Below are 14,524 nucleotides of genomic sequence, written 5' to 3' on the forward strand. Positions count from 1 at the left end.
AGACGTACAACGCCATGAAGGGGAGACAGATCAATAAATTGGGTTATCTTTAAATCACTGACAATCATTTCATCGACGCGGTTTCACCGACACCGAGTACCCCGGCAACGTCTGTCGAAGCTTATTTACCGATATACTGAAATCAACCACAATCATTTTACCGACCTCTTCCTTTGCTGACAGTTATTATACTCGCTGTCATATGTTATCGTTGATTATACATCTTTATTTACAAATTCGTTCCTGTGTATAACGAAACAAAGGAAGAAACGAAAATGATACGTTTCATGACGCATTGTTAAATTGTTAATTAACGAGAGTTACATATCTACATGAATGCTTTGAAATGTCAGTTATAATTCATGAAAATGGAAACAAGCCATTTTACTATACATAAATAGAATTATAAAGACATGTTACGTACTAATGCTTTTACGAAATATATTTCTGTATGCGTTTGACGTTTCTGTATTATTCCTTATGAGCTTTCTGCTCTTGTGTTTAGCACGTCGGAAGTAAAAATACGTTAAGCGAATCAGCTAATCTATTCGAGCGTTTCAATGGCTCAGTCTTCTCTTATGCAACTACCAAAAGAGAAGATAAGTCATTGGTTATACAACATTTCATAACGTCCAAAGTAACGGGGCACTAATTAGTTGAAACTTTAAGACAGACCAGATATCAGTCATCGTCCGTAAATACATTTATTACGATCGTTTAAAGTTCAAAGAAACACCGTTATAAAGTCGTAATACGAGACAAAGCGAAGAGAAAGTAAACTGTTGGATATATGACAAAATAATTCTATTTTAAATAAGAGACTGGTCAGCGTGGTTATTTTGTTTACAAAATCAAACGAATGTAATGAATGTAATGGTAAGGAAGTAACTATAAGTGGCTGTTAAATTATTTTTATGCTTGAAAAGTAATTCGCAAAGTAATGTAAAGCAGTACTACTGAGTTGTACATAACCTCTTTCAGAATTTGTTCTTAACCTCTTGCTTCATAACTTCCTTAATTATACTCTTCAAACTTATGGACTACTTCGATGTTGTTACGAACAGAAACTGATAAAATATTAATCTTAAATATAGATTGAAATGAAAGCTTGTCACGTAAATATATATATGTACTAGTTACTCAAACTATGGATCACATAACCTATACAAAAAAAAAAAAAAAAAAAAGAAAAAGAAAAAAATTATTGTACACTATAAAGCAAGAGGTTAAATCTTTAATCTGTTAAGAATTAAATTTTTTATTGTAACTGCGAAAATTATAAAAGTACCAAGCGAAGCAAGTACGGAATATATGCGGAATATGAATCGCTCAACGAGCCAAAGAGCGGCTCAGTGACAAAATTAGTAAAGTAAAGACCACAAGTATTACAACATTATATTCTACCACAAAATAATTCTCTATACAAAAAAGGTACACAACGAATCGATTTTTCACAACGATAAGAGTCAACAGAACCAATCAAGACCAGGCGAGACTCTCATAAGACAACGATATCAGAGGGATCAAATCAGCGACTTCAATCTATGTTACAGAGTATTGTTATCAAGAAAAATTGCTCTTTTCATGAAAAGTATGGTAATGATACTCTTATAATACATTGTATATCTGGCAGTCGGATGTGCCCGTGGCCATCGGAAATGTAAAGACGACGCTTTTAGAAAGTGATAGCGCCATCGCGTTTTAAAAACGCGTTAGAAGAAGGACGGTTTCGCTATCCAAGGCGAATCGAAAAGTGTGCGTGTTGCGAGAATCAGAGTTGATCGAGACGTCGAAGCATAGAGTCGTTAGAATTGAGTTGCGAGTGTTGTCGAGTGTTAGAGTTGCTAGTGAGAGAGAGAGAGAGAGAGTTACCAAATAGTTGTCAAGTTATTTGTTGTAAATACGAGCGTTGCATTTAGTTTTCCTGTTAATCAAACATCGTTTCTCTGTCTAACTAATATCTGTATTTTCAATCCATTATTAATATATTCCGATATTACAAGTGGGGGCTCGTCCGGGATTGAATAAGACAGAGAAACGATACGATTTAACGGAGCTATTTGTGCGGGAGTAGAAAAGAATAGAATAAAATGGCAAACGTTGAAGACGAACGATTGTCGGGTGAAGAGGATTTGACGCTGGAGGAGCTGAGGAGTAAGCTCGCACAGATGAATCTGCCTATATCCGGTGCGAGATCAGTGCTGGTTGCCAGGTTGAACAGAGCGTGCAAACCTGGTCGATCTACTCCTAAGGATTCGAAGCGTGGCGAAGAACCAACAAACCAGCGAGATCTAAGAAGCAAGCAGAGAGCCGAACGCAGTCAAGAGGGAGAGGAAGACCTCGAGAAGCTGAGGACGAAAGAGCTGAGAGCGCGTCTCGTTAGCTTGGGGTTGAAGGTAACGGGAAGAAAATCCGAACTACGCGCGCGGCTACAGGCGGCCCTAGAAGGAGACGATGTATCGTCGGAAGAAGGGAGCTCCGACGAAAGTGAAGGCGAGGACGATAAACAAGGCGCGCGAGAATACAGGAGAGGCACGCGAGCGGTGTATCAGGACCGCGATGAGTATCAGCAGAAGTATATGCGTCGGTTCGATGTTGAGTCTTAAAGACGTGGAAGACTCATTAGAGAAATTCAGCGGGGATGATCTGCTGAGTGTAAATCAGTGGGTGGAAGACTTCGAGGAAATGGCAGAAGTGTGGGGTTGGTCAGACGCCCACATGGTGGCCTATGCTAAGAAATTACTCGCAGGCTCCGCTCAGGCCTTCGTACGACAAGAGCGATGCGCGAAGTTTTGGGCAAAGCTAAAAAAGGCGTTGAGGAATGAGTTTGAAAATGTAGTAAGCGACCAACAGATACATGGCGAGTTATCCCATAGAAAGAAGAAAGCAGATGAGAGTCTGCAACAATATATGTATCATATGTGCGGGATTGCAAAACAAGGAAGGGTTGATACGCAATCCTTGATAGACTACATTATTCAAGGCATTCCCGACGAGGTCGCGAACAAGACTGTGCTATACGGAGCCAGGAATATCGAGCAATTAAAAGAGCGTTTCAGGCGCTACGAAGCAATAAAAAGAGATATGGAGATGAGGACGAAATTTGAGGAGCCGAAGAGTAGCAGGGTAAAGCCGGTGGCGAAGCTGTCCGAAACCGAGAGGAACAAGGAACCCGGTCGATCTGGAGATGCGAGGAAGGCGCGATGCTACAATTGCGGTGATGCGGAGCACGTGTGTGCGGAGTGTCCGAGCAAGTCGAGAGGACCTAAATGCTTCAAATGTAGGGAGTACGGACACATCGCATCAAAATGCGACAAGGCACTGGGTGAGCCCTCAAAAAAAGTTTACAGCGTGTTTCGGTCGTTACAAACAAGGCGTGGTAAGGATGTTAAGATGGAAAATTTCGAATTGAGCGCGTTGATAGACACCGGTAGTGAGCTGACTCTAATGCGAGCAGATCAGCATGTGAAAATCGGAGCGTCCAGATTAAGTCGGGAAATCGTTGGATTTCGCGGTGTCGGTTCCGGAAGGAATTTTACGCTCGGGAAATTTTCGACGAACATTATTATAGACAATGAGTCGTACTGTATAACCATACACGTAGTTCCAGACACAGTGATGCAACATTCGCTTATTATTGGCTTTTTGGACACTGTTGAAATAAGTATAAAAGGGGGAAAATCTTTTATTAGTAGAATAAAGGACGAAAATCCCGATGAGTGTCCGGAAGTCCTCAAGATAGATGTAGAGACACAGGCGAGTGAGATAGATTTGTCACACGTTAAGGACATGCAACATAGGCTAAAAAGAGATTTGAAGAGAACCAAAGCATTGCTAAGAGACGCTCAAACGATGCTGGAGAGATCGAAAGGTGACTCGACGGGTAAAGCAGCTTTACGACAGCTGAAGAACCAGTTAGAAGATGCAGAATGCGCTAGAGCAGTTGCAGTTAAAGCGAAACAGGCACTGGAGCAAGAACCGAATGAGACGCAGGCTTCGTTGCAGGAAGTACTGCGGCAACGTTCCGAAGCAGAAGATCGTGTTAATGTAGCTAGTCGCGAACGAACTGAGCTACTGTCGCAATTGGAAGAAAATAAAGAAGAGTTAGCAGAAGTTTTGAAGAAGTATCGGGCAGCTGTGCAGCAAGTGTCGGAGGAACGGAGAATAGTGGCAAGACACGTGGTGATTGGTAAAGTGGACCACGAGATGGTGTCCTCGTCGGATTCTTGCGGCCAGCAGGAGGACTTAGCGAACATCACGAGGAGGAAGAATCTGGCTAAACAACAGCAACAGGATGTTGTTGATGATATTTGCGAATTTACAGAGAAGGATAGCGTTGCGGATGTGAGAGTTGTTTCAAGTTTTCGGATAGACTCGAAGAGAGTGAGTGCAAGGCGAACGAAAAGACAAGGGAAGTCGCACGCGCGGAATCCCTCCAATAATATCGATACGAAGATTCGATATACAGAGGATGTGGATGACGAGGACGACGATGGGATTGTCGAGGACACGATGAACGTGAAGACCTTCGAAAAAGAAGAGATCATAGTCTCGGTAGATGGTAAGTTGTTAACGTCTTCCATGTACGAACCGAGCCTACGAAAATGTCACGATGCTGCCACGACGATCAAAGCCCCTGACAAGAGTGAAATGGGTAAACAAACAACGGAGAGGAAGATAGAGGAAGAGCGAAAGAGGAGCAGTAGCATCGAGGACGAACAGGCCGCGGTGTTCCAAGAGGAACGAGATCAGCTGCGTGCGGACGCAAAGAGACGGATTGAGGAGATCCAAATCCGAAACAAGCGGGCGTATAACAGGAGACGCAAGAAGGCGATAGCATACAGGACGGGAGATCTAGTGGCAATCGAGAGGATGCAGAGGGGTCCCGGGCTAAAGCTGCATCCGAAGTTTCTTGGACCGTATCGGGTGATAAAAGTCCTGCGAAATGACCGATACATAGTGCAGCGAGAGGGGGAGCACGAAGGGCCACGTACAACTTCCACGGCAGCCGATCACATGAAATGGTGGAATGCTGACGATAGTGATGTAAGTGCGAGCGGCGATGATGAGCACATCTGAGGGCAGATGTGATTGTCAGGAAAGGCCGATTGTGATATCGTAGAATAGCTTTGATTGGAGATCGGCTGAAAATAGAAAAACCGTGTACGTCGTGTTTCTGTGGTTCGTTTACATTTAAGAGTGCCTACGTGACTAAAGGCACGTAGTTGGTAGTTCTTACATAGGTATGAGGGAAACCATAGACAACGTTAGAAGAAGGACGGTTTCGCTATCCAAGGCGAATCGAAAAGTGTGCGTGTTGCGAGAATCAGAGTTGATCGAGACGTCGAAGCATAGAGTCGTTAGAATTGAGTTGCGAGTGTTGTCGAGTGTTAGAGTTGCTAGTGAGAGAGAGAGAGAGAGAGAGAGAGTTACCAAATAGTTGTCAAGTTATTTGTTGTAAATACGAGCGTTGCATTTAGTTTTCCTGTTAATCAAACATCGTTTCTCTGTCTAACTAATATCTGTATTTTCAATCCATTATTAATAAATTATAATTAATCGGACAAAATTACACCTTTAATATATTCCGATATTACATTACCGTGATGTAATATTTATCATGCTTATTTTGTACGTAAAACGAATCGTTGGAATATTCCCGAAGCTAACGAAGCATTTCCCAAAAGTTAAACCGAAGAAATTAACGCGAATAGTTAAGTGAAATTTTTCCATTAACTTGCTGACCAACCGGCAAATAAAAAATCATAAAAATTGTTTCAATGTGTTGAGGTCACGCATAACTTCTTTTTTCATTGACGATTACCAAACAGGTAAAATTTCGAAATTGTACGAAGGCCACGTGACCAGATCGTATTGGAATTTGAAGTGCATGGAAAAAGACAACTCGAAGTACAAACCTTGAGCTGTACTACTCGAAGTACAAACGTGAACTAATGGATGAAGAAAAGCAATTAACGCCAAACATCCGAACAGCATCTTGGAGCCCGTCATTGTTCTGAAATAAAAGAAGTGACGAATTAAAAAGACACAGGACTAATAATAATAAAGGAAACTTAGTTCGTATCATAAATTGAATTTACATCAGAAAAGAAGCACGATCAAGCGAAACAGATCGTAGAAATGACAAATATCATCGATATACGTTTCAGTGTAATTTCACTTTTGAAAATTATTTAGTTTAATACGATCGTATTCATCGCTCTGAAACTTTCATTGTGCTGCAATTTGTGCTGCGTCTTTTTAATTTCTCTATCTTTCTGTGTTTTCGGAAAAATTACTTGAAAGATTAAGAATTGCTTGCCTTATTTTATTTTCGATTAGTTAGGATTTGATTGTTCCAGGTAAGGTTTATTATTTATAACAGGTTTTATCACTTGTTTATTATTTAGGAGTTTGTTATTTTAGGATTAGTACCTTTTAGGATTTCTTATCCTTCGAGTTTCTGTTTCAGATATCTAGGTCTATTTCAAGATGTTTTATTACATTAGGATTATTTATTCGATTAAGATAATTTAAGAGTTTCACAATGTACAAAGAAATTATCGCGTGAAATTTAGATTTATGCTTTAAACGTATTAAACACGCGGTAATTTCAATGTCTATAGCCTCGAACGTGTTCTGATTAGTTGTGTCATTGTCTGTGACATTGAAATCACAAAAATCCATTGCAAGTGTGCTGTCATGCAATGTGGATGTAATTGGGTTTTTTGGGTATTTCCTGTATCATCTGATTTGTACAGTACTATTTTAACGCAAGGACAGGAAACTTATTATATATTTCCCGTCCATTATTTGAATCGTTGTGAAGTGTAACGAATTATATTCGATTCGAGGAGATGTTAATGAATTACCCATTTCATATGTAATTACATGGAAATAAAAATCAACAGACAACGGAATTTCCAATATTTTTTTGTTTCGTCACGTCTTTTTCATAATATATCTTTTATAGGTACGTGATCTATTAATCGTTCGAATGGAAATAATTATTCGTATAATATTCAAATGATTCTAGCCATAAAATAAATTAAAACGATACCTGTCAATGATATGCAATCTGCGTATGACGTCAACCTCGATCTATGCTTATACAAGAAATTTTATCAATCAATGACTAGATATACAATAATCAAATATTATAAAATTTCCTGAAAACCTTTAGGTGTTAATATTAAGGTGTTAATATCTTTAATATTTGCAAGTTATTGTTTAGCGCTAATTAGTTAGAATGTAACAAGTGGTGTACCAGAATTGAGATAATTAAGCCACACGAACAATCTTATTTAGATCTTTTTAATTTTTTAATTCTCTTTTGCTCCAATACTTCGTAAAATTAATCTTCGTTAGCTACTACACTTCATAGAATGACAAGAGATAATTTGTCTTATATAACGTTTCATTCATAAAATCTATCATTAAAGTATATCTTCATAAAAATATCATTCCATACTAACGGTATATTTGGTGTCATACGAGATAACAGTTACCAGTGATGACATATGTAACTTTATAAAGATATCTCGTTTTATTATATATTAAAAGAATGTACTCATTGCTGCTATATTTCAGATGAAAAAAAGGAGGCAACGATTTTACAGTAAAATCGTTCGTTTACAACTGATTCATTTACATTTCATGATAATACTGTGCATTCTGAATATGCTATGATTTGGTTTAAAATAATAAATAGTCCATTCTTGCATACTATTGCTCCGGCTTTACTTGTATTTTCGATATTGGTATAAATAGAAAGACAATTAATGTCGTTCGAGTCTATTTTCGGATCATTTATATTACGTTTAATCCATATAGTTATTATATGAGACATAGTATCGTAAAATTTGGAAGAATAAAACGTTCGTACAGGATGTACATTTTATAAGAACTCCAACAAATCTGCGTGTGCACCTAAAATACAAACCGATAGTGATTGTTCATAAGTTTATATACATTATCTAATGTCAATCGAAGGTATCAATTCTTTTTCTCCATAAGAGTACTTTTTCATTTATATGTGTTCAAAAATACATGTGTTCAACCGTGAAGCATATGTCACCTACAACGAAAAAGAGTTTTCCTATACTTAATATTTCCTTTATATACCTATGAAAGTCTATTCTTCGCGTAGTATGAAATTATGAATAAATCTGGAATATTGTTCAATCTGAAAAGAAAAATAACTTATTGACATCATTCATTGATACGAGATTCAGAATGTTTGTTTTGTCTTGCAGAGAAAGAAGGCAGCCCTTTCTTTTAATGTGAAATAGAAAGCGAAAATTTGAAAACAGATTTTTTGGAAATTTACTTGCAAATATCGTTTTCAATATCGTGATTTTCTTCCCAATGGTACTGTACTTTCAAATTTTCCAGTATCCCTCTAAAAACAAAAAGTCGAACCTCGTTATCATTAACATAGGCATTACAAGGAAGAGAAGTATTAGAAAGCAGCTCCTTCTTATTATGGATTTCTTTATAATCGTGTAAATAAGAAATTCCGGAAATTTTTTCCTCAAGAATTTAATTCTTGTGTTTTGATTGATAATTATTACACTGCATACTAACTTTTCGCATACTGTTCGCGTCTAACAATTTCCTAATAATAACTACTTCAAAATTACATATGTTCTTGCACGAATTCAAAAGTACGTATGATACAATTACAATTGATTCTAAAATAATAATTATTTAAAGATATTAAGATACTAATTAAACGTTTCACTATATTTCAAAATCTGGAACAACAAATTTTTATTTATAAAAAATGAAACTGTCTTTATATATTCTTTGTCATGATGCTATTTCTTATTACCATGTCGACATTTTTTAAAATTCATTTTGTTATCTCTACGCAATATGAAAATTCATATACTGCTTAATATTTTTTACATATTATCCATCCACCGCATGATATCTCCTGAAAAATCAAAATATTAATGTTATATTATTACAATGCTTCTTAAATTTCAATTTTTGACAAATTTGAAATCCAATATATTTTGCACAATTATTATTTATCAAAAAATTCTAAGTTAGTAACTTTCTTTTCAAATGGCAAATAACATATACATTGACTTACCTGTAAGTTTTTGTTCCTAATCATAATTTCCTCTTATAGAACATCGTTATTGTTCTCATAATTACTACCAGTGTCATAGATATTGTAGTGGCTACAACTGAATTAATAGAAAATGATAAATAACTGTGTATAACAATGACACATAACTTTTACTTACATATCAGTCGATAAGGGATTACTGTGATATCCTGTTGATGTTTCTTAAGGCACTTGATTAGGTGCGATACGGTATCATTCCTTATGGTATACTGTAGATAAGTATTTTAGAAAATAACAAGAATAAATGTAAATTATTCAGAGGTTCCAGTTTCGGCTTAGACATAAATACAGGACCATTTGCAAAGAAGAAAGGGTGCGTTTCTACAGCCTCGTTATAGTAACCATGAATACCAATCTCTGAATTACTGGTTACTAAACATAAATATCCTATAAAATTTAATATATTTCTTTAATTTGTAATACATACATGAGATAGTAGTTCTAAATTATGAATCATCCTACCTGTGATATTACACTTTTCCTTATAATATCATCACTCAAGTGAACAACATTAAGATCATGTAAACCATGTCATCCTATCTTACTGTGAAGATACTTAGTTATGTTATCTAACGTTACAAAAATATCATCAAATTCAAGTCCTTTTATTCACATCACATGGCCACGGCGATCTGGTTCTTCGTTATATAATGTTCTAAAATTTGTCGTATATATAGGATGTACAAACCGTGATATCAAGGTATCAGTTCTTCCTTCCCAAGGGACAGTTTCATTAAAATTCTGATAGAAATAAAGATTAATTATTAATATTCTAACAATCATATATGTTAAATACATTATAGTCAACGATATATACCTGAGCGAATGTAGGGGTGATTCCTTGATAATTATAAATGTCATCAGCCCACATCATTGTGCCACTTCTTTGTACTCCAGCCTCTAGATTAACAGCCTAAACAAACATACAAAATTTTATAGAAGCTGTACAAAATATAGTATATATGCGCAATATTGAAGCGTTCAAGGGGATATAAAGGTAATGTACATCACATACACGTGTACTCTCATGCAACAAAATACAATTAGATTTAATAGTATAAGCTCTTTTGTTCATCATAATAGATTGGAAATTTAAGTGTCTTACGAGGGTGAGTAAAAAGTTACCCGCTCTGTCGGTGTAGAATTTATTTTAAGCAATTGTCAAAAAAGACATACATCATTTTTTGACATAATCACTCAATTTCTGTATACACTTTGTCCATTTGCTGAAGGACCTTCGTATTTTCTCGTTAAAAAATGTTTTGGGCTGAGCTGCGAACCACGAATGCATCGTCGTCTTCACCTTTTCATCAGCTTTCTCGGCATCCATTTCGCACAAACTTTTTAAAACCCAAATCTGTCGTGCACTATTGCATAAGCAGAGCCGTGGCTGATTTGCAAATGATTTGCCACATTATCCAGTGTCACTCGTCTATTCCATAGAGCATAAGTTCATGAGCACGTTCAATGTTGTCGTCGTGGATGTGGACGGGCGTCCAGCTGTTTTTTCATAACACTTGTGCGATCTTCTTTGAACTTTTGTGCCCATTCAAACACACTTCGTGACAAAACACTTTCTCCATAATGTGCATTAAATCTTTGATAAATATAGGCATCAAACATAACTTCCGACCACAAGAAACGAATCACAGCATCCTGCACTGTTTTCCTGCAAATCGCCATTGCAAAGCGCCATTACTCGCGCAACGGTCACAAACGAATTGACGTAACACAATGAAACCTGCGCAGCAGCACTGAACAGATATTGACGTCATACGAAGAGTGCAGATGGATCAATACGGTCCACAGAAGTTTTAACTATCTGGAGTGCGGATAAATTTTTACCGAGAGTCGTATAGGAATCTATAATCTGTAAGTACACCTTTGGCTGAATGGAAATTTCTCTTACATATAGTCAAAAATGCAGAAACAGTGTATTGAATTGGAAAGTGATAAAAAATAAGCGAAGTTTCGAGGTTGCATGTGATTGCATGAGTACACAGGACGTTTTTAGCGAATAAAAAATAATTTTGAAAGACACGAGACTTATCTTGTATTTTATGCACTCTCTGTGTCCGAATCTCCAGAAGCTCTCTATCTTATGAAGTGTTTTAGATTAGCTGGAAAATTTTGTATGTACATACAAGAAGTATACGATCTAGGTGGAATATTCCATTATTCTCTTGATACAACAGAAACGAAATTTACAGAACTTCTCAGAAAGTTGGTTTATTATTACCAAATTAATAGAATTAATATACGTTTATCATCTTTACATACCTAAGTCGTGGAGGTTTATCGTGCGTAAAAAATTAGTGTCGTTTCAAAGTTACATTTCGTACAGTTTAAGCCTATAATTTGTAACGTACAAAACAATGTAAATTTGAGCTGTTTCTTATCTCCACAATAAGAAAATCCAACTTTACGTTTTTTACACAATGATATTTATGGAACAGTAATATCATATTATTGCATCGCTTGGAGAATGAAGTCAAGGTACGATGTGACCCTAGTGTAAACGCTGGGATAGCCAGCTGTGCCGCACTTATAAGCGTAAGACACAATACCTATTAAATAGGAGGTTAATTCATGTTGTATCAGCAGTGGTCCGCCGCGGTCAGCCTGAAAGGATCGTTAAATTTTTAATCAAAGATACTGAAATATATCGATCGAATTGTATTGAAATTATACTTATATACAGTAATAATCTTCTATTGATTTGTGTATAGAAATACTCCAATTTATAATGTACATGTTATATGTATTTTGAGCAAAACTAAGATTAGAAGGAAATTAGATTAAATACCATAATGAGGTGTGAGAAGTGGGCAAAACTATTAAATTGTGTTTATCTATTATTTCTAATGTTTAAGACGTCGATTTGATGTTAATTCGAATTGACGTGTCTTCAGATACCGTATAGTTTGTAGTAACTCTGTAACTTAATTACCGTACAAGAATCCTCTCCACCCTGAGCATGTTCGGCGCATATTATACCATCAGTGATATCAGGTGCATTAGGAAATTTGGAATAAGCTATTTTGCATTCGGCGTTCTTAATCACTGGCATTTGTACTTCCATTAATGCATTACGTCGTGGTCGTCCTACGAAGAAAATAAGAAAGATATTTAAGACTGGAACTGTTTAATTTTATTATAAAATTGATATCACTTACTATATCTTAACGCTCTGCATCCAGCAACAAGGGGTTATAGCCGACGAAGTTGCTCTTTCGTAGGGGCTCTTTCGTACAAATGGGATATACGTACCCTGAAAAATAAAAAAATAAATGAAAATGCAGGAAACGAATGACGAAAAGTATGAGAAAGAATTGTACACGCTTTATGACACAATATATGTGTACAGTAAGAAATTTCAGGATATGATACTTCAGTAATACTCAATAGCATATATATATATATATATTTGAGGAGTTACTCGAAAATGGCACCTCCTCCACCAATCTAAGAATGGCAATATTATGATTGTGTATGTTTTCTATTCCATCCATATGTGCACAATGTGCTGCGGTCAAAACATGCCTAGCCGATATCAGGGAACCTACGCACTTCCATAGTGGTTTGTCTGGGTTACGGGGATTACGAAAACCTAATGCATAGTCATAGTTGTGAATATACATAATTTTTTACATATTTACATATACAATTTTTTACATATACATAATTATTCGATATTCGATCATACAGCAGACTATAAGTACATACGTACAAATACTCTGAAATAGAGATTTGATAAAGACAGAAATTAAATTTTTATTCCAGTGGAATACAAATTATTAAATAATTCTATATAATTTCTATTTGAACTATACTGAACTATAAAGTTCAAACGTGTAATTTCTGCCCTAACAGTTTTTGATCTCTATCCATATTATTACTCCTATATCAATTTTTTATTTCAAGCAAAAAGATACTCTTCCTAACATGAAGTAAAAGAAAGAAATAATTCAAGTTAATAAGTAAAGTTACTACCGATAAAATCATAGCATTATTATTTAGTCTAATTGAAATGTACATTGATGTGCTGTTTAATGCCTTTAAAGTTCATTCTTTGCAGTAAATGGCTTATTATTAATCGGAAAGAAAGACATAAAACGTACCAAGTTCAGCTGGTTTACCATCGACCACCCTGGTATGAGAGACGTTGCTAAAACCACGGTATGGTGGTCGCAAAGCCTTATACTTATACACAGTTTTTATTAAAATTTCTCTCTTCTCTTTGTTTGGATCGTTCGGACAGCAAACGATCGTAACATTGCCCTGGTATCTGCACACTGATCGTCTATAAAAATCGGTGGCTGTACGGTACTGTATCTGCCATATTTCTTGCAGAGGTTTACATTTTCTGTAGTCAAGGCACCTGCCTTCTTGATTGTCCGGTGTGGTACATTCTGGATCAAACAATTTTAAAACATTTATGCAGTTCAAAGATGCGTAAGAAAGCGACACCGATTACTCAACTTTCGAAGTAAAAAGCCGATCAAGTCCACCGGATTGCCCTACAGACACGTATTAATCCGTAAGAGTTAGTCATCATGTTGATAATAATTATCTAAAGAAACTTTTCACGTGAAAATATAAAATTTTAATTGATTAGATATTGTGTTAGCCATACTTAAGAAAGAAAATGAAAATGAATGAAATGAAAGAAAAGGACTACCTTCAACCTCATTTTTTAAATAAACACTTTGTCAGTTTTGCGGTAAATAAATTCTTAGGAATTCAGGACAGTTTTTAGTGAATCATTTTGTTTCGACCGTTCGCGGAGAGACGCGATCGCGAGATAGCACGTCAACGAGAGTTGTAAGTTCCCGTTACGATTAAATAATCGACGCCACGAACTGATCGATCCCCTTATTTCGATTATGATAATAAGGGTAGTTCAATGAAATTCCACGGAATTAACACAAATAAATTAATGTTTATTTCAACAACTTATTAACTAGAAAGATATAAAAGGAACAAAAAAAATGTAACTGCGTTTTGGTTGATAAGTAATGCGCGACATACCACATGTGTTGACGGTTCGACTTCTCGAAAAGTTCTGAACGCCTTTCGATTTTTTTCGTTTTTTCTGGAAGGCGACCCCCACTACGTTCGGATCACGCCACATTCTTTTACTGCGAGGTAAAATACGGGCCACGAGTCGACGTTTCTGGAAGTCGCCCTGCTTAATGAACCACGCGCTTGCCACTACAATGTTTGTTTGCCGGGCAGACGCGACGATCCGCCTGCGACATTATAGTGGCGCGATCGATAGTTAAGAATATGACCTATGGTAAGCCGCATGGCGTAACATTCTCCCCCCGTTGAGAGGGTACCGATCAAACTAGGGAGGTGTGGTTGAAGTTCCCATCTTATTTC

At 36.5% G+C, this 14,524-nt stretch overlaps 1 protein-coding gene across 1 annotated transcript; it reads right to left on the reverse strand.

The window, feature by feature from the left end:
* Positions 1 to 7,298: 7,298 nt before the first annotated feature.
* On the reverse strand, positions 7,299 to 12,340 carry LOC143304739 (venom serine protease Bi-VSP-like). Its single transcript, XM_076627263.1, has 7 exons — positions 12,316 to 12,340; positions 12,090 to 12,244; positions 9,957 to 11,761; positions 9,602 to 9,880; positions 9,258 to 9,526; positions 9,101 to 9,197; positions 7,299 to 8,938 (listed from the first exon to the last, which is right to left on the reverse strand). Exons 2-3 carry the CDS (start codon positions 12,219 to 12,221, stop codon positions 11,606 to 11,608), a joined length of 288 nt encoding a protein of 95 aa, XP_076483378.1. The 5' UTR covers positions 12,222 to 12,244; positions 12,316 to 12,340; the 3' UTR covers positions 7,299 to 8,938; positions 9,101 to 9,197; positions 9,258 to 9,526; positions 9,602 to 9,880; positions 9,957 to 11,605.
* Positions 12,341 to 14,524: the final 2,184 nt, after the last annotated feature.

Source organism: Bombus vancouverensis, unplaced genomic scaffold (genome assembly GCF_051014615.1).
Source record: "Bombus vancouverensis nearcticus unplaced genomic scaffold, iyBomVanc1_principal scaffold0052, whole genome shotgun sequence".
Lineage (NCBI taxonomy): Eukaryota > Metazoa > Arthropoda > Insecta > Hymenoptera > Apidae > Bombus > Bombus vancouverensis.